Here is a 16,750-nt window from a genome sequence, read left to right as displayed (position 1 = left end):
TACAAATGATACTGACACATGTATGACCCATATCAAAGATGATACTGTCGAATACTTTATTTTCGCTTGGAATTTATTTTCGCTATTTTCGCTGAAGGGATGATTCCGTGAAAATAAAATCCAGCGAATATACTTTTTTTCCTATATTTCACATTAAAATCATCAAAAATCAGTGAAAATAAATTCCAAGCAAAACGCCCAAAAAGCCTTTTCAGCGAAAATTAATTCCAGCGAAAATAAAGTATTCCACAGTAATGTACAAATGATACTGACACATGTATGACCCATATCAAAGATGATAATGTACAAATGATACTGACACATGTATGACCCATATCAAAGATGATAATGTACAAATGATACTGACACATGTATGACCCATATCAAAGATGATAATGTACAAATGATACTGACACATGTATGACCCATATCAAAGATGATAATGTACAAATGATACTGACACATGTATGACCCATATCAAAGATGACAATGTACAAATGATGAACCCTAATTTTGCAACCAATAGACAAAATTTGAGTCAATTTTCAGTTTTTAGTAAAAAATATTGTAATCATTGTCTCATACTTTAGAGAAAAATTGCTATAAACAGGAATATTTCGTGATGAAAAGTAGGAACTGGTGGTGAAATGGTTAAATACATTAAGGATGCTGTACACCTTTTTTGGCTTTGAAACCCAAAATTCTACTTTTTTGTATTTTTCAATGCTGGACTACAAAAAGCAAACACTCAGTAGGAAAAAAAGTGAATTGGATGTTTTTATAGGGTGTAAAAATCAATTTTTGTTAATTAAAAACAAAAGCACATGTCATTGTTTTGAAAGCTATGTTTTAATTAATCAGCCAAAGACATAATAGACAGATAATTTGCATACTAGTCACCACCCATAGCAAATATAAACAGTTTCTTGCATTCAGTACAAGCTCAGACTAGTAATACAAGTATTAGTAGTCCGAGGTACAAGTTACACGCATTCCATTTACGATCGTCCACAAATTTAATTTCGTTGAATTTCTCGCTCTTCAAGCAGTCGACTATGAAACCGTCTTGGGGTCGACTATGACAGTGACGAAAGAAAACGAATGCAAGGAAATTTGGAGAAGAACGTTGACAGTATGTATTATGAAAATTTAATCATGGAAGGTACCTTCCACGATTTAATTGATCAGACCATGGAGGTATAAACAGAAGGTAGAAAATTTGAGCACATGGCAGACTTAGTTTTCGTGACCAAATTACGGGTCATGGACTCCGACCACAATGAGTCGGAAGTGAAACATTTGTGCCCGGACTTGGCTACACGTAAAGCACGAGACAAGCAGCTGTAAAAGCGTGTGTGTGAGCATCCTTGTTTTACCTGTTTTATTTTTCTTAATCTTCACATTCTCAATAAATAATTTGACGGATTCAATGAAGTTAGATTTGTTATACATGATATAGAAAGTGAACTGAATGTAAGATACCGACAGTAGTCCCCGCCAGCAGTTGTCACACACTAATTTTGTCACAACAGTTTTGGGAAATAAAAAACGGAAAACACGATTTATGGCGAACAGGTTATTTTACAAATCAACAAAATAATAACGGAGCAAACAAACTGAAAATTCACCGCCCGATCGACAGACAACTTTAAACCTAAGCGATCGCATCTCCCAATTCAGTTCAGCACTCGCTGTGACTTCTCTCCCCCTCATTGCCATTCAAATCAGATAATACAGATCTTCGTCGAGACATCTCGCGCAGTAAAAAAAAAATCTTGGAAAGAAAACTACACGTAGTTGACTCTCGTGGTGCGTTCAGCCACGGTTATTGGTTCAGCAGCTGAGCAAGAGAATGACCTTCCATGGAGGGAAATGTATGGTACTGAGTCTTCCAGAAAAGGAGTGTCTCCTCCCACAACGTATTAATGAATATGTAAATCATGACGTCATTTTGGCGCGGCTTTGTCACGCCGTGAAACAGTGTTTCCTATTGGATTCGGGAGCATAATTTCGTACTTTATAACCAATTGTGACCACGCATATCCACACATCTGCGTGATTATGACAGACAGATACCATGACTATTCATTATGAGTTTGTTTTGATTCATGGGACAAACGGATTTTGAGTTAGTCGACGATACGTTGCAGCTAAGTTGTTTTTGCCATTTTCTCGGTTAAACAAAACAGCGATTCACGGCAACTGCAGGCTTTGATCTCAAGTTTTAGTGGATGCATTATACTAAGTTTTCGCACAGACATTCTTCGATATGTTCCCTCTCAAGCCGCGCTGGGATTTTTATATTTTCCTATTTGTTTCGAAATTACATTCTAATTTCTGAATACCGAAAAGAACCAGATCGCATTGTTTTTTCAAGATAGCTAAATTATTATTTCTTCTCCAACTATCATGTAGATATATATCTCAATTAACACGGAATGGTGGTGAGCGTCGTCTGAAAAACTGTTTTGTTGCCAATGTTCCACTAAATTTGTTTATTCATTGGTTCAATTATTTTTTTACCGAAAATGGCTTTCTGTGTTTACACAGAGATCACGTGACTATACACGTCCATACACACACTATCTTGTCGATTTCATATCCAGTGTGAAATAAGCTTTCCATCAATATATAGCTTTGTGTTGTTCAGTAAATATTTTATATGAAAATATCAGTTTAGAAAATCAATACCAAAAACGTGTACAGCATCCTTAACACATTTTCTACTGAAAGCCTCCACGGATAGCCCAAATGAATAGAAAAAAAAATGCTTCAGCAGGCATCTATGAGACTGAATCCCAAATATTTTACTGAAGGGATGATTTAGTGAAAATAAAATCCAGGAAATATACCTTCTTCTTATATATTACATTCAAAATCAGTGATATAAACTCCATACAAAACACCTAAAAAGCTTTTTCAGCAGAAATTAATTCCAGCTAAGATAAAGTATTTTACAGTAACAATTTGACAGCCACAAATGTATTTGTTCTATTAGAAGTGCATCGCTAATTGAACCACACATACATCCAAAATTGTATGATGAATCGTTAACATACAGTCAACTTATTTTTTGGAGAAAGGTGTTTATGTTCAACCGGGTGTGGTTAACATTAGGATTATATTGCCATGGTGAGATGGCTGCACAGTCCAGTCAAGTAGTCACAAATATGAATATGGTTTCAGTGGACAAATGCACTATATATAAAAGGTCTTGAGAGACAACAATAATACTGAATATAAATCAAGTTACGGTTACAGGACTTGAACTTCAGTATTCTCAACACACACAATTTCAAGGTCAACATTTCTGAAAATGACGATTGAGGTTACAAAGAAAGTATTGTCTGAACAAGGCATTCAGACACAGGGTTTTGTAACATTTCCAAGTCAGTTTGCAAGCCCTTACAGCGAGTACTGAAGGTACGAGAAGGGAAGACACTAATTTCATGAAATTGACACTCAAAGTCAGTTATGTGTGGCTATAAACATCTCACTGTGAACTGGGATATTTTACTTGTCTGATTTAATAAATACCACCTTTAGAATTAGCACTCAAGAGTGCTAATTTGGATAACATGCTCTGTACCTCGCAATCTTAGATTAATTATTGACAAGTAAAGACAGCGTCCACTTTTTGCTGATTGGCTAATAAAGTGGGCGCTGTCCTGAGTAAAAGGTCATCTCAGGTCAGCTTTAGTTGTTTTTTAAAAATAATTAGTGAATTAGTGTTTGTAGCCACATGTAACTGACAGTAATACTAACTTAGAAACGAGACAAGACCATGTGCATTCAGGTGGGCACTGAGGCAATTGTTCCCATGGCCTCTTATTTTCAGCCCTGCAGCAATATTAATTAGTTCATCAACATCTATGTAATCATAGTTCTGTTCATTTCAGCACCATTTCTATGTGGGTATGTGGTTATTGGTATTATGACCAGTAGGGCATGAATTTCTGTATGGTGAAAAGACCCAATTTTAAAGCCAAAATATCTGAAAATGCTTGAGACTGATTGAAATTACAAATAAAGTATTGATGGGCATCAAGTCATTGAGGTGAGTTTTCAGATCTGTAATAGCATGTTCTAAAGATGCAAATGCAACTATTTCAATATAAACAATTAGATCTCATCATTGACTATATTAAAGACTGACTAGTGATATGAGATATATAAATGACTCTTACCCATTAACCTGTGAACATCTTGGTGGACTAGTTCTCTGTCTATTCACCTCTACTGGTAGATTATGTTGTTGTTTTGGTGATGAAAGTACAGAGCCTGTATTTTCATACCTAAAAATGAGCCATGAAGTAATCACAAAATTAAGATATGTTTTTAATTCTCTAGCTGGTGATGGAGCAGACTTTTTAGGTGAAAAAGGTTGCCATCATCGCAAAAAAACGTTTTGAAATTCAATGGCATCTCTTATGAGGAAACAGTCATGAAAATGAATTCTTCCTGTCAACCAAATTAGCCAGCACAATCTCACAAATAACTTGTCATAAAACCAAACAGTCCTTCCTATCTTGGAATCAACACTGGCACACACGTAGTACGCAATCAGAAAATTTGAAAAATAGGGTAAAATACAGGAAGTCAAAGTTGCTCTATTAGTGACACATGCACTTTACATAAATTACTAACTTAAAATATTTCTATATTCTGAAATAGGTAATATTTTAATGATTCAGATAATGGACAACAAGTTTGAGTTATTATGCTTTTCTGAATAAGGACAAATACAGTATTCATCTGAGTGAAATATATTCTTACATGGCAAAGTTTGGTAATGAAAGTTACATGAAAAAAAAAAACCCTTGTAATAATATTTTGGAAATAAGAGCTTTGTGAGTTATAGATAACATAAATAAATAAATACAGTGTTCAGCATGAAAGAAAAAATTGAAAAAAATTTATGAAAGATGAATTGATTTCTAACTGTGTATTAAGATGTATTAAACAGTTTTAAGTATCGCCTTAAGGGGAAGATCAACTTTTTCATTCATTGTTTATCACAATCTGTTACTTTTTAAAAAGTCACAGATGGTGTGCCACGCCTTTATCGCTTTCACTATGATGAGATCCATTGTTTATTTATATGCATTCACTATGATGAATGTTGTGCTTTAAGTATGAAATCAACTCTATTTATTGGATTGAAGCACTCTTACCTTTCTAGTGGATTTTTCATAGATTCTGTTGTGTACCTGGTGTCTGGTAGATTGGTAGGTGATCTGTACGGTGACGTACCCACAGATCTATCTGTGTATAGGGGTGAAGTGTTCGAGAGATTGCGAGGTGATCTCAACGGTGACGTATCCGGTTGTTGACTAGATCGGTATGGTGACGTGTCCAGTACATTACGAGGTGATCTGGGCGACATATTTTGTAGATGACCGGGTGATCTATACGGTGATGTACCAATATCCACCTTGTGTCGGTCAGCGATAGGAGACCTGCTTGCTAAGAGATCTGAAAATAACAGTTAAAAACAAAATTAAATGGTTTTATTTTAAACACAAAATATGGAAAAGTTATTGAGCCTAGACCAGATTTAAAGCTGTATTGTTCTTAATATTTGTGCCATACACCAAATTCACAAGATACGAGTCAGAAGTTTGTAGAAAACAGTTTAACACTGATACCATATTGGCTCTATAAGTAGTGCATACATTTGCATATTTATAATCTTTTGCCAAAATATTTCAAAATTGTAAGAAAAAAAAAATTAATTGTTTAAAAAATATTATATAAAGTTTGAACATAATTGGCCAGGAAATGTCTGAGATATACAAATGTGACTATGGAAGCACATTTCATAAAACAAAATAGCCACCAGTTGTCCATTTTGAATCTAAACTGAAACACAAAATTACGTTCATACGGGTCTGATGTTTGTACCACGTTTGATAAAAATCCGTCCATACACAACCAAGATCCAGTTTCTGAATGGCAGAAAAGTTATTAGGCCATCTTGTGAAATGATTGGACGTGCTTATGTATCCCAAGATGATTGATTATATGTGTGAAGTTTCAATGTGATCAGTCCAGGCATGGATATACAGCGGTCCACGTTTTTGGACTTTGGACTAAAAAATGCTGTGACAAATGCATTTTTAACTAATATACATGATGCGCAGAAACACAAGTATTTCTAGCATATCAATTGAAAATTACATTTATTTGTTAATTGACTTGTATTTTAAACATTCCAATAGTATTTTTTGTTATATCCAATTACCACACATGCATTTCAAATGATTTGTTGTTTTGCACAAAAAGGTGCCCAATCATATGAATGAACGATTTCAGGTAAATTGTGCTATGAGAAAACAATTACTTGAGACACAATTCCATGTAATGTATTAACCGGTGTACCTTATAAGCCAATTGACACACAAATCATACCTTGATAAAATGACCTAATAGTTATAATAATTTTATATAATATGGTAAAATGAAATTCACATGTTATAAATAAAATGAGTTCAAAAATGAAGAAAATTTTATTTTGTGCTTCAAGTTACCTATGCAGTCACACACAATTACTTTTTTTTTGGAAAACCTTGCATTTCTAAACAACCAACGATTTGACAATTTTTAACTTTGGGTTCCAACAAAATCATTCCTGTTTAAAAGGGCATAGTGGTACTTACCATTAGCCATTGAAGTAGTAGTATCTACCGCTGTGCCATTCCTACCAGGACTATATTGTATTTTATCAGCAGGATAATTCCTATCACCATAATCATCTCCTGATTTATGATACAGTGAATCATATGCATTGATGGAATTAACAAGATCCTCATCATCTAGATCCAGTCTCCTCAGCGGTGTATTCACAATACTATGGTCTAAATCACCTGGTGGATAGTTTGTTGATGCTAAGTCACTCTCGCTGTCGATATCACATGTCGATTTAGGACTGTACTTTTTCTTATAAGTTGGGGTATGCGGCGTGTACGGACTGTTATATGGAGGAAAATGCCCATGACGTTCAAAGTAACGAAGTCTATCTTCGTGGATGTCTTGTTGTTCTTTCAACTGTTGCTGCTTCAATTGTAGCTGTGATTCCTGATTTTTAAGCTGAGATTTTAACTTGATCTGTTCCAATCGTAGCTGCTCTCGCTGGACAAGAAGCTGCTGTCGCCTGAGTTCTGGTGAGGTCAATCCTTGAGTGGAAGGCAATGCAGTACTGACAGGGGTTGCTCTGAAGTCTGTAGACTTACTGGTATAAGTTGGGATGGAAGATTTGTGAAGTTCACTGCTGTATGCTGGTAAACTACGTTCAGAAACTTTTGTTGTTTTGTAGTCCTCAGCATAGCGTCCATTTCTACTATAATTATGATCCGTGTATGAGGGCAATGGTTTTTTAGATTCTCCATTGCGTTCACTATCTGGGTCACTTACCAGATCATCTGGACTCAGTGGTTTAAATTCTCCACCAGCTGTCCGTGATTCAAAAGTACTTGGCGGAGTTGATTCAATCTCACGCCAGTTAGGACGAGTTGAGGGAATAGGTGCGTAAAGTTCTTTAAACCGTCCACCATAATTATCTGTAGACACACTATATTCAGATGTCTGACCATCGCTGTATAAATCACGTGGTTCAATCGGTCTCGGTTGGAAATTAAAATCACGTTCCCTGTGTGACGTTCCAGTGCTAGAATATTTAGGTTTTAAATCTTGCGGGTAATGATGAGATTTTCCATTCTGTGAATACCCACCATGATCTTTGTCTGCATGCCGAGCAGAGTAATCTGGATCAGTGTTGTAGTTTCTACCAGTACTGGGGTTAGTGTATCTCTCATTATGATGTGGAGTTGAGTATTTCATATCAGCTGGTGCAAGGTGCAGAGACGCCATTGCTGGAATGTTACCATTCTGTAACACAAACCAAGCATGTCAGTGTTTGAGAAAAGTTTGCTGATGCCAGTAATGTTGCTAACAACTATCAGAATTGAAAGTTTTCTGTCAAGCGTGACCAGGTGACAAGGAGTCAGGTTTCCAAACAAAACAGGTGGAATGTGAAAGCAAGCTCATTATTTACCAGTGAACAACAATGCATTAGAGCCAAGCAGTGTGGGGGTGTTTACAACATTATTAATCACTGAAGCCTCTTAAAGCAGTGCAGTTGTAAAGTGTTTGTACAGACTACACCATTATACTCAAACACAGAGGTAATTTGTAATACATCAGTGGCAAACACACATCAAGAATTTGAACTTTTAAGCAAAAAGTTCCTTTTAACAGAACTTTTTCATGACCATGAAAATATGTATATGTATAACAATGAATATACATACTGATTTTATTTTAGTTTATGGCCAGTATATAGTAATTGTTTAAAGTCACTGTCAGTGTCAGGTATAGTTTATCTGCTGATCTATTTTGGGATATAATTTTTTTAATCAAGCTAATTATAATACAGTATTTGCTCTATTAAAAGCATATGCATTTACAGTACAGTCTGAGTATAATTTAACATTTAGCCAGCTTTTAGTTAAGTTAGGTTTTAAAATCACCATATATTTAAATTTTATAGAGTAATTTGCCCAGATATTATATTACCGTAATAACTTAGGCAAATATTACAAAGAACAAGTTGAAGTCATTGATAGTCAGCACAGAGATACGCATGAACTGTACTATATGTAAATGACAGAGGCAAGTCTTTGGTTGAAGACATATTTCAATGACCAAGCATACAATATGTAATTTATGTGCTCTTCTAAATATGGTATGGTGATCAAATAACAAATATATATGCACTGTGAAAGAATAATAATTCATAATTTTTATATAAATATATAGAAATGCAAAATACCTGTTTTCCGACCTTTTGAGGTGATGTTACTATATCACTTAGTGTTTGCGACATTTTCTCTTGTTGGTCAGCTAGCTGTGTCTGATATGACGACAATAACCTCTGACAATCCAAGTATTGTTTTTGTAGATGTGCAATGTAATTAAGGATAAATTGACAAATTATCAGTGAATAAAAGTTTCTTTCAATCTCTGCAGATATTTGTGAAGTGTTAAGTAGCACATTTATTCACCAACATCAATACATCAAGCATAGGTCAACAAATCACCACTTCAAGTTAGTCACAAAATATTATAGACTTTAGTCCAATTGCTGACACTAGTAATACAGACTGAAGTGAGTTTCAAATCATACAAGAACCATAACACCCATATTTTCACCTGTGTATTTGTTTTGAATAAACACTCATCCCACCTTAGTATACACAGGGTTACAATTGACAAGTGATAGATATGAACATTTTTTCCAAGGCACAGCAGATTTTATGGGAATCATAAATGCCACAATCTGATTAAAAAGTTAAATAACTTAACAGCAATTGAAACAAAAAATAAAATAAAAAATAGACATAAATTAACCAGAAATAACAATAGAAAAATGAAAAAAACAAGTCATTGTCAATGACACGTCCCCGTTCCGTTCATATTTGAGTGACATATACATTCAAAGCAGATCATGACCGAAATGCACCTGCATATGTACAACACATTGTGCTAAATCTGAACAAAATCCATCCATGCATGACTGAGATCCGGTTCTGGAATTGTGAAAATACGTGATTTTGATGCATTTTCGGCCTTAAAATGGCCATCATTCCGCTATTGTTAAGCAGATCATGAAACAAATGCACATATCTATTTGTGACATGATGTACCATGTGTGTGTGAAGTTTGAACTTGATCAATCCAGACATGTCTTGGATACGAATCCAGAACTGAATTCTTTAACAAAATGGCCGCCAGTCGGCCATTTCGAACTTGATCCGAAAAAAAAAAAGACGTGCATCAAGGTCCTATTATGTTTAATGTATGTACCAAATTTGAACAAAATCCATCGATGCATAACTGAGATACGGGTCCGGAATGGTGAAAATGTGCGATTTCAATGCATTTTCGGCCTTAAAGCGGCCCCCATTTGGCTATCGTTAATGAGATCATGAAACAAATGCACATACATATTTGTGACATGATGTACCTTGTGTGTGTGAAGTTTGAACTTGATCAATCCAGACATGTCTCGGATACGGATCCAGAACTGAATTCTTTAAAACAAAATGGCCGCCAGTCGGCTATTTCGAACTTGATCCGAAAAAAAAAATGACGTGCATCAAGGTCCTATTATGTTTAATGTATGTACCAAATTTGAACAAAATCCGTCCATGCATAACTGAGATCCGGGTCCGGAATGGTGAAAATGTGCGATTTTGATGCATTTTCGGCCTTAAAATGGCCGCTATTCGGCTATCGTTAATGAGATCATGAAACAAATGCACATACATATTTGTGACATGATGTACCTTGTGTGTGTGAAGTTTGAACTTGATCAATCCAGACATGTCTCGGATACGGATCCAGAACTGAATTCTTTAAAACAAAATGGCCGCCAGTCGGCTATTTCGAACTTGATCCGAAAAAAAAAATGACGTGCATCAAGGTCCTATTATGTTTAATGTATGTACCAAATTTGAATGAAATCCGTCCATGCATAACTGAGATCCGGGTCCGGAATGGTGAAAATGTGCGATTTCAATGCATTTTCGGCCTTAAAGCGGCCGCCATTTGGCTATCGTTAATGAGATCATGAAACAAATGCACATACATATTTGTGACATGATGTACCTTGTGTGTGTGAAGTTTGAACTCGATCAATCCAAGCATGTCTCAGATACGGATCCAGAACTGAATTCTTTAAAACAAAATGGCCGCCAGTCGGCCATTTCGAACCCGATCCAAAAAAAAAAATGACGTGCATCAAGGTCCTATTATGTTTAATGTATGTACCAAATTTGAACAAAATCCGTCCATGCATAACTGAGATCCGGGTCCGGAATGGTGAAAATGTGCGATTTTGATGCATTTTCGGCCTTAAAATGGCCGCTATTCGGCTATCGTTAATCGGATCATGAAAAAAATGCATGTGCATATGTCCCATATAATGTGTGATGTATGAGTGAAGTTTGAACTTAATCGGTCCATGCATGTTCGAGATACAGGTGATCACGGACGCACGGACGCACGGAGGGCAAAACATAAGTCCCCGTTTTCGGACTGCGTCCGAACGGGGACTAAAAAATGTGAAGCCTATTTTAATCAGATTGTATTGGGCATTTATACCATATTTGTTCTATTAAGGTAAAAGCCAACTCATAAAAGCAAATACCCAGAATTTTTTTTTCATCTTGCAAGTTAGGTTGCAAGTTGATAAGTTAGGGGTTACGCAGACTAATTTTCAAGAAAAGATGGTTGACTAACTTTCTCTAAAATTATAAGTAGGTGACTACCTTAAAAAGTGCTTCTGCAATAGAAATATTTGTAAGCCAACAGTTGCATTTGTTGTATACTTGATTAATAAAATATGACCTATTTTGACCACTGACACATCTCTGCTATCTAAAGAAGAGCACAGATAAAAACTACGAATCAATCAGAAGTATAAACTAGGAGTAAACTTAAAACTCCATCAAACATGTGGATCCTGAAATGATGCATACAGTGGATATAATTCCTTCTGTGCACTGTTAGGAGATTTCTACAACTTTTATCTCATGTCAGTCTGCATTAGTGTTTTTAAAAAAGATTTATACCAAGACAAGTACAGTATTATCACCTTGAAAGGTGAGTTGGGCATTTATGGATATATATTGGTAATTTAGATGATTTATATCTCATATCTATTTGAGGGAGGGGCAATCACCAAGTATTGCTGCTATGGCATTAAGGGCATATGTAGATACATAACAAGATAACTGGTAACTATGGTGATAGCGTGAACACAAAACAACATATGACCATAACGCTTTCCGATTGGGCAGAATATCACCTGAAGCAAGTACCATATGTAGTTGTAGTGCTTAGTGCTTGCATAAATGACAGGTGTAATTATTGGCAAAATAATTCATATTTTAATTTGATATATGTAGTAAATGGAAATTTTGGTTTATATGCTTTTGTATTATGAATGCTCTTCCAACAGAATGAATACATTGTGCAGTATTATTAATTTTTTCTATTTTTATAAAGGATATCTTCCCGTTCTTGTAGTATACTGTCATACTGTTCTTGAATACTCAACATTTTATTTTCAAACTCATTTCTCTCTGCATTCAGCTGCTCCAAGGCATTCTCTTTTTCTTCACCAATCCTGTAATATCAGAGAAGGAAAGCTCATGATTCACAGGTCATTGATGTGCAACTGACTTTTTTAAATAAAATAGTGGATCAGCAGTTTAGACACATTATTGACCTAAAATTTAGATTTTTTTCGAATGCAATTCTTTACTTTTTTGTGGTTTCATATAAATTCTACCTCATTAGGAAATACAAATTCCAAACAATTGCACGATGTTTCCAAGATGGTGGTCATGTTTAAAAAGTTTATAGATCATAAAGTTATTACACTGATTTTAACCATCATGCCCAATTCTTGATTTCTAACACCAATTATTTGTATTACTTGGTAACAAGATGTATAATAATAAAAGGTTATCATGAGAACGATGACCATATGGACCAACTCGTAGTTGAGGTTGATGCAACTACCCAAATAAATTCTTTGCGGTTTTCTTTTGATTATCTTTTCGTATACATCTTTTCCCTGCATGTGGTGATGATTATTGTGAGATCATAGGCAGAAATGACAACATTTTGCATTGTGCAAACGTTTGAGAGATGATGTGATTCTATTTCCATCATACTGCAGCCAATGTTAACAAAGGAAAGTGCATGAATGTGACGTAAATAAGCTGAGACATGTCAATGTCGGTGATGTAGTTTACCTTGTATAAGGACAAATTTTTCTTTTTTTTCATGGAACAGCAAATTTCATGAATGAATAAAAAATAATTCAAATGTCTTAACAAAATATAGTACATATATAGACAAAAAACATTTTGAATAAGTGAGTTTTAACACATCACCAACTGAAAGCCCCCATGTATAGGAAAAACAGCAGTAGCAAGCAACTTATGTTACAGTTAATGTCAAGCCATGCTGAAAAGAAATATTTCAGAGGCTGTATGCAGATACAATGTAGGTACATTTATGAAGCTAAAATAGTCAAAACCAAAATACCATTCAAATGGAGGATTATGACTTCATATTAAACATTTTGACGAGATCACCAGGGTTATTGAAATTGAAAGTACCTGTCTAAAAACTTTATCGAAATGATAAAAAGCTGTTGCTATTTTGTGGCCATAGACTTGTCATCTATTTTTTGTTGATTATTGATGCTTATTATGTAATTTACAGGTATGTAATTTTCAATAAAAATGTGACAGGTTTGTAAAGATTTTGCTTCTCTAATAGAATTTTGTACCTGGCTAAAAGCCTGGTGATCACCAACAAGTTTTCCATAAATTAATTGTCTGGAAAGCAGTGGTTATATAATAGTTGAGGTATATAGGTCAAAGGTCAGTAAATGGATAGTATGTCTATGATTTCATTCAGCATGTAAAGACTGCACTGGGGTACTATGAACTACATGAAACTGAGACCAAAACTAAAGTGGACATTGTTGTTGAGTGACAGAAATATGATATAGTCAGTGCAGAATACCTGACTAAAACTGTATACGCAGCAAAAAGGACCGCTATTACCAAACCATACACAAACCCCCAATGTGCACATACACATGAAATGTAGTTTTGATGATATCGACACTCCTCAAAAAGTTTTGATAATACAGGTACTCCTTAACAGGTGTGAAACACTTGATGTGTTCACATGCTATTAACAGTTTTAATTCCGTGAGTGACATAGTTTCACATATTTTGTAATTTTTCATTGACTTTGATATGTGGATGTATCAGTGGACAATTTTACTACATGTAGTATCGAAGTCCTCACATAAACCACCAGATTATCAAATTATGAACAGATACATACAGTGTAGGTTTTATTAAAATTTGTATCACAGTGTGGGGCCACATAGGTATCCATGAATGAAATTTTCTCTATCTTGAAACCAACTTTTTACAAGCGATGGCATGCTTGTATTTTGAATTGTATTAAATTTGAAACCAGAATAGGCAAGCCGTAGGTTTGTGATTAAAATTTTAGCAAAATTCAACTGGGTTTGAAAAAAATGCTTTGTATTTCAGTGAGTTTGGTCTAAAACAAACCAATACTTGTGTAGTTGAATTGGCTTTATTTGGGAGACTTTCAACATCTGTGATGATGCGAGTGATTTCAAAACAAATTTATTGGTTGTATGGAAAGTTTAATTGCAGTAATTATTAAAATAATATTTAATTGTAAATAGACTATAAATAGGTCATTAAACATTTTTAATACTATCAAAGAAGGGGATTGTCAGAAACATCAACCCATTTTGAATAGTTACTCAGGGTTACGATTAATTAAATATTTTCTACTAATAATATTATGGTAGATGACATAATACAAGCATCTAGCAATCATCAAATGAAGACCTGCAAGTCAAACATGTGTCATTGTTAAACTAACGACACATTAATTTGACTAAAAAGTCTCAGATTTCATATTACACAGTATATTTATCAGTATTGCTTATCAAAGAGGTGTCAGTAATTTTTGCAAGATTAGCAAAAATAATGAGGGACTGAAAACAATGGAATTCACAGCAGGAATGCAAACAATTCTACAACAAGATTGTAATTATTAAACCAAATATCTCAACACCTCCCAATAACCATACAAAGCATAATAAGGTCAGCATATTGTTACCCACCTTGCTAACTCACGTATTAAATTAGCAACACGTTTTTTATCTTCCGGTCTCAAATCCTTTAACGATGGTTTCTTCTTAATCTTCATATTGTTATCCGCCTTTTTCGTGAAACAAAAGAAAGAATATGAGAGAAGGGTGTAAGGGTGGGTATGTACAAGTACAGCGGTGTATGTGATTGTGTAGGGTGACTAGCTACTGTTGCTAGCTATATAGTTGGCTTCCCTTAGCTATGTTGACTTAGTGGATATCAAATTCTTGTTTACACAGTCGTAATCTATACTGGTTACCTTTAAATCTAGGGTCCTTATAGAATACAGGTATGCAGCAGCACAGTTCACAAATAATCAAACAATCATTATTTTTTTTTGACAAGATGATTATGAAAAAAAAAAAATGAAGAACTGAATCCACATTATTTTTCGAACGGAAAGATTTTCTCACCAAAATTTGTGTTCATTATTTTCATTTAGATTTGATAATGATTTTTCTAAGTGAAAGATAATGAAAGATACATTGTAGTCATTTTTAATTTATTAATAATTTTAATAATAATTTTTAAATGTAAAATTGTTACATCTCTACCTTCTTATGATCAATTCCAACTGCTCTTAAGTCCCCAGGATACTATTTAAGTTTGTATGCATAAATTAACATAAAATGAACTATTCAAGTCTAGAATAAAGATTTATCACCATTTCAAATTTCCAAAATAATAATGAGTGCTTGCTTACACTAGTCATGGGGTTTTCCTGGGAATTGTATTGTTGTTGAACTATTCAATATGGTATATGCTACAAAACCATTAAATTATATGGACATGTACCAGGGTAAATAAGTTGTGAATGAAAAGAAGATTGTTATCATACTGGTAAATCTAATAAAACAAAGTTCATGACATCACAACTACCATACTTTATCTATTAGTAGTGCATGACAGACTTATGGTAGATATTTTCTATAATTCTCTCTTAATGCTGAATTTCGAGTATATTGTAAATTACTGTTTAAATTATCATGTTTTCGGGATTTCATTGCACATGCCACTGTATTATAAAACTTCAGAAAATGTTTCACAGCTATTGTATGTTGCAATTATCACTGACACATGAAGACTTGTCTTTCACAAAATCAAAGCAGTTCAAGTAAATGCTAGGGTTTTGTTTATGGTCACAATAAAATTTTTTTAATGATCCAGTGAATAATGCAATATTCATATAATAATAATATAAATTCATGATAGAGGGTGGTCTATGTCTGGTACGCACATTGAGTAGTACAAACGCATGCTTTTGCCAGAATTGCGACAGCCGCGTCATAGATGGTGGTGTGCAGCGGGTTTTACTTTCATTGTAATGTCACTTAATAGTGAGGTAATTTGGGTAAGAACCTACCATGTGTATGCCTAGTGATAAGATTAAAAAAAACATGCACATACGCAGTGATGTGGGCAAGAACCCATCATGCACATACCTAGTGATGTGGGTAAGTACCAACCATGTACATGCTTAGTGATGTGGGTAAGAACCCACCATGCACCTACCTAGTAATGTGGGTAAGAACCCACCATGCACATGCCCAGTGAAGTGGATAAGAACCCACCATGCACATGCCTAATGATGTGGGTAAGAACCCACCATGCACATGCTTAGTGATGTGGGTGAAAACCCACCATGCACATACGCAGCGATGTGGGCAAATACCCATCATGCACATACCTAGTGATGTGGGTAAGAACCCACCATGTACATGCCCAGTGAAGTGGATAAGAACCTACCATGCACATGCTTAGTGATGTGGGTGAGAACCCACCATGCACATACCTAGTAATGTGGTTAAGAACCCACCATGCGCATGCCCAGTGAAGTGGATAAGAACCCACCATGCACATGCCTAATGATGTGGGTAAAAACCCACCATGCACATACCTAGTAATGTGGGTAAGAACCCACCATGCACATGCCCAGTGAAGTGGATAAGAACCTACCATGCACA

General features: G+C 34.9%; 1 protein-coding gene across 1 annotated transcript in view; it reads right to left on the bottom strand.

Moving 5' to 3' along the window:
• The window catches only part of LOC102808482 (uncharacterized), a 36,828-nt gene that overhangs the window by 3,665 nt on the left and 16,413 nt on the right, over positions 1-16,750 (bottom strand). The window contains exons 4-9 of the mRNA XM_085495401.1: positions 14,759-14,856; positions 12,075-12,190; positions 8,831-8,961; positions 6,660-7,887; positions 5,175-5,475; positions 4,188-4,295 (exon numbers count right to left, since the gene is read on the bottom strand). Of these exons, the coding sequence (XP_085351527.1) occupies positions 4,188-4,295; positions 5,175-5,475; positions 6,660-7,887; positions 8,831-8,961; positions 12,075-12,190; positions 14,759-14,856 (1,982 nt within the window). The remainder of the gene's footprint in view (positions 1-4,187; positions 4,296-5,174; positions 5,476-6,659; positions 7,888-8,830; positions 8,962-12,074; positions 12,191-14,758; positions 14,857-16,750) is intronic.

Source organism: Saccoglossus kowalevskii, chromosome 21 (genome assembly GCF_978046115.1).
Source record: "Saccoglossus kowalevskii chromosome 21, keSacKowa6.1, whole genome shotgun sequence".
Classification (NCBI taxonomy): Eukaryota; Metazoa; Hemichordata; class Enteropneusta; family Harrimaniidae; genus Saccoglossus; species Saccoglossus kowalevskii.
This window is presented reverse-complemented; position numbering and strand designations above follow the sequence as displayed.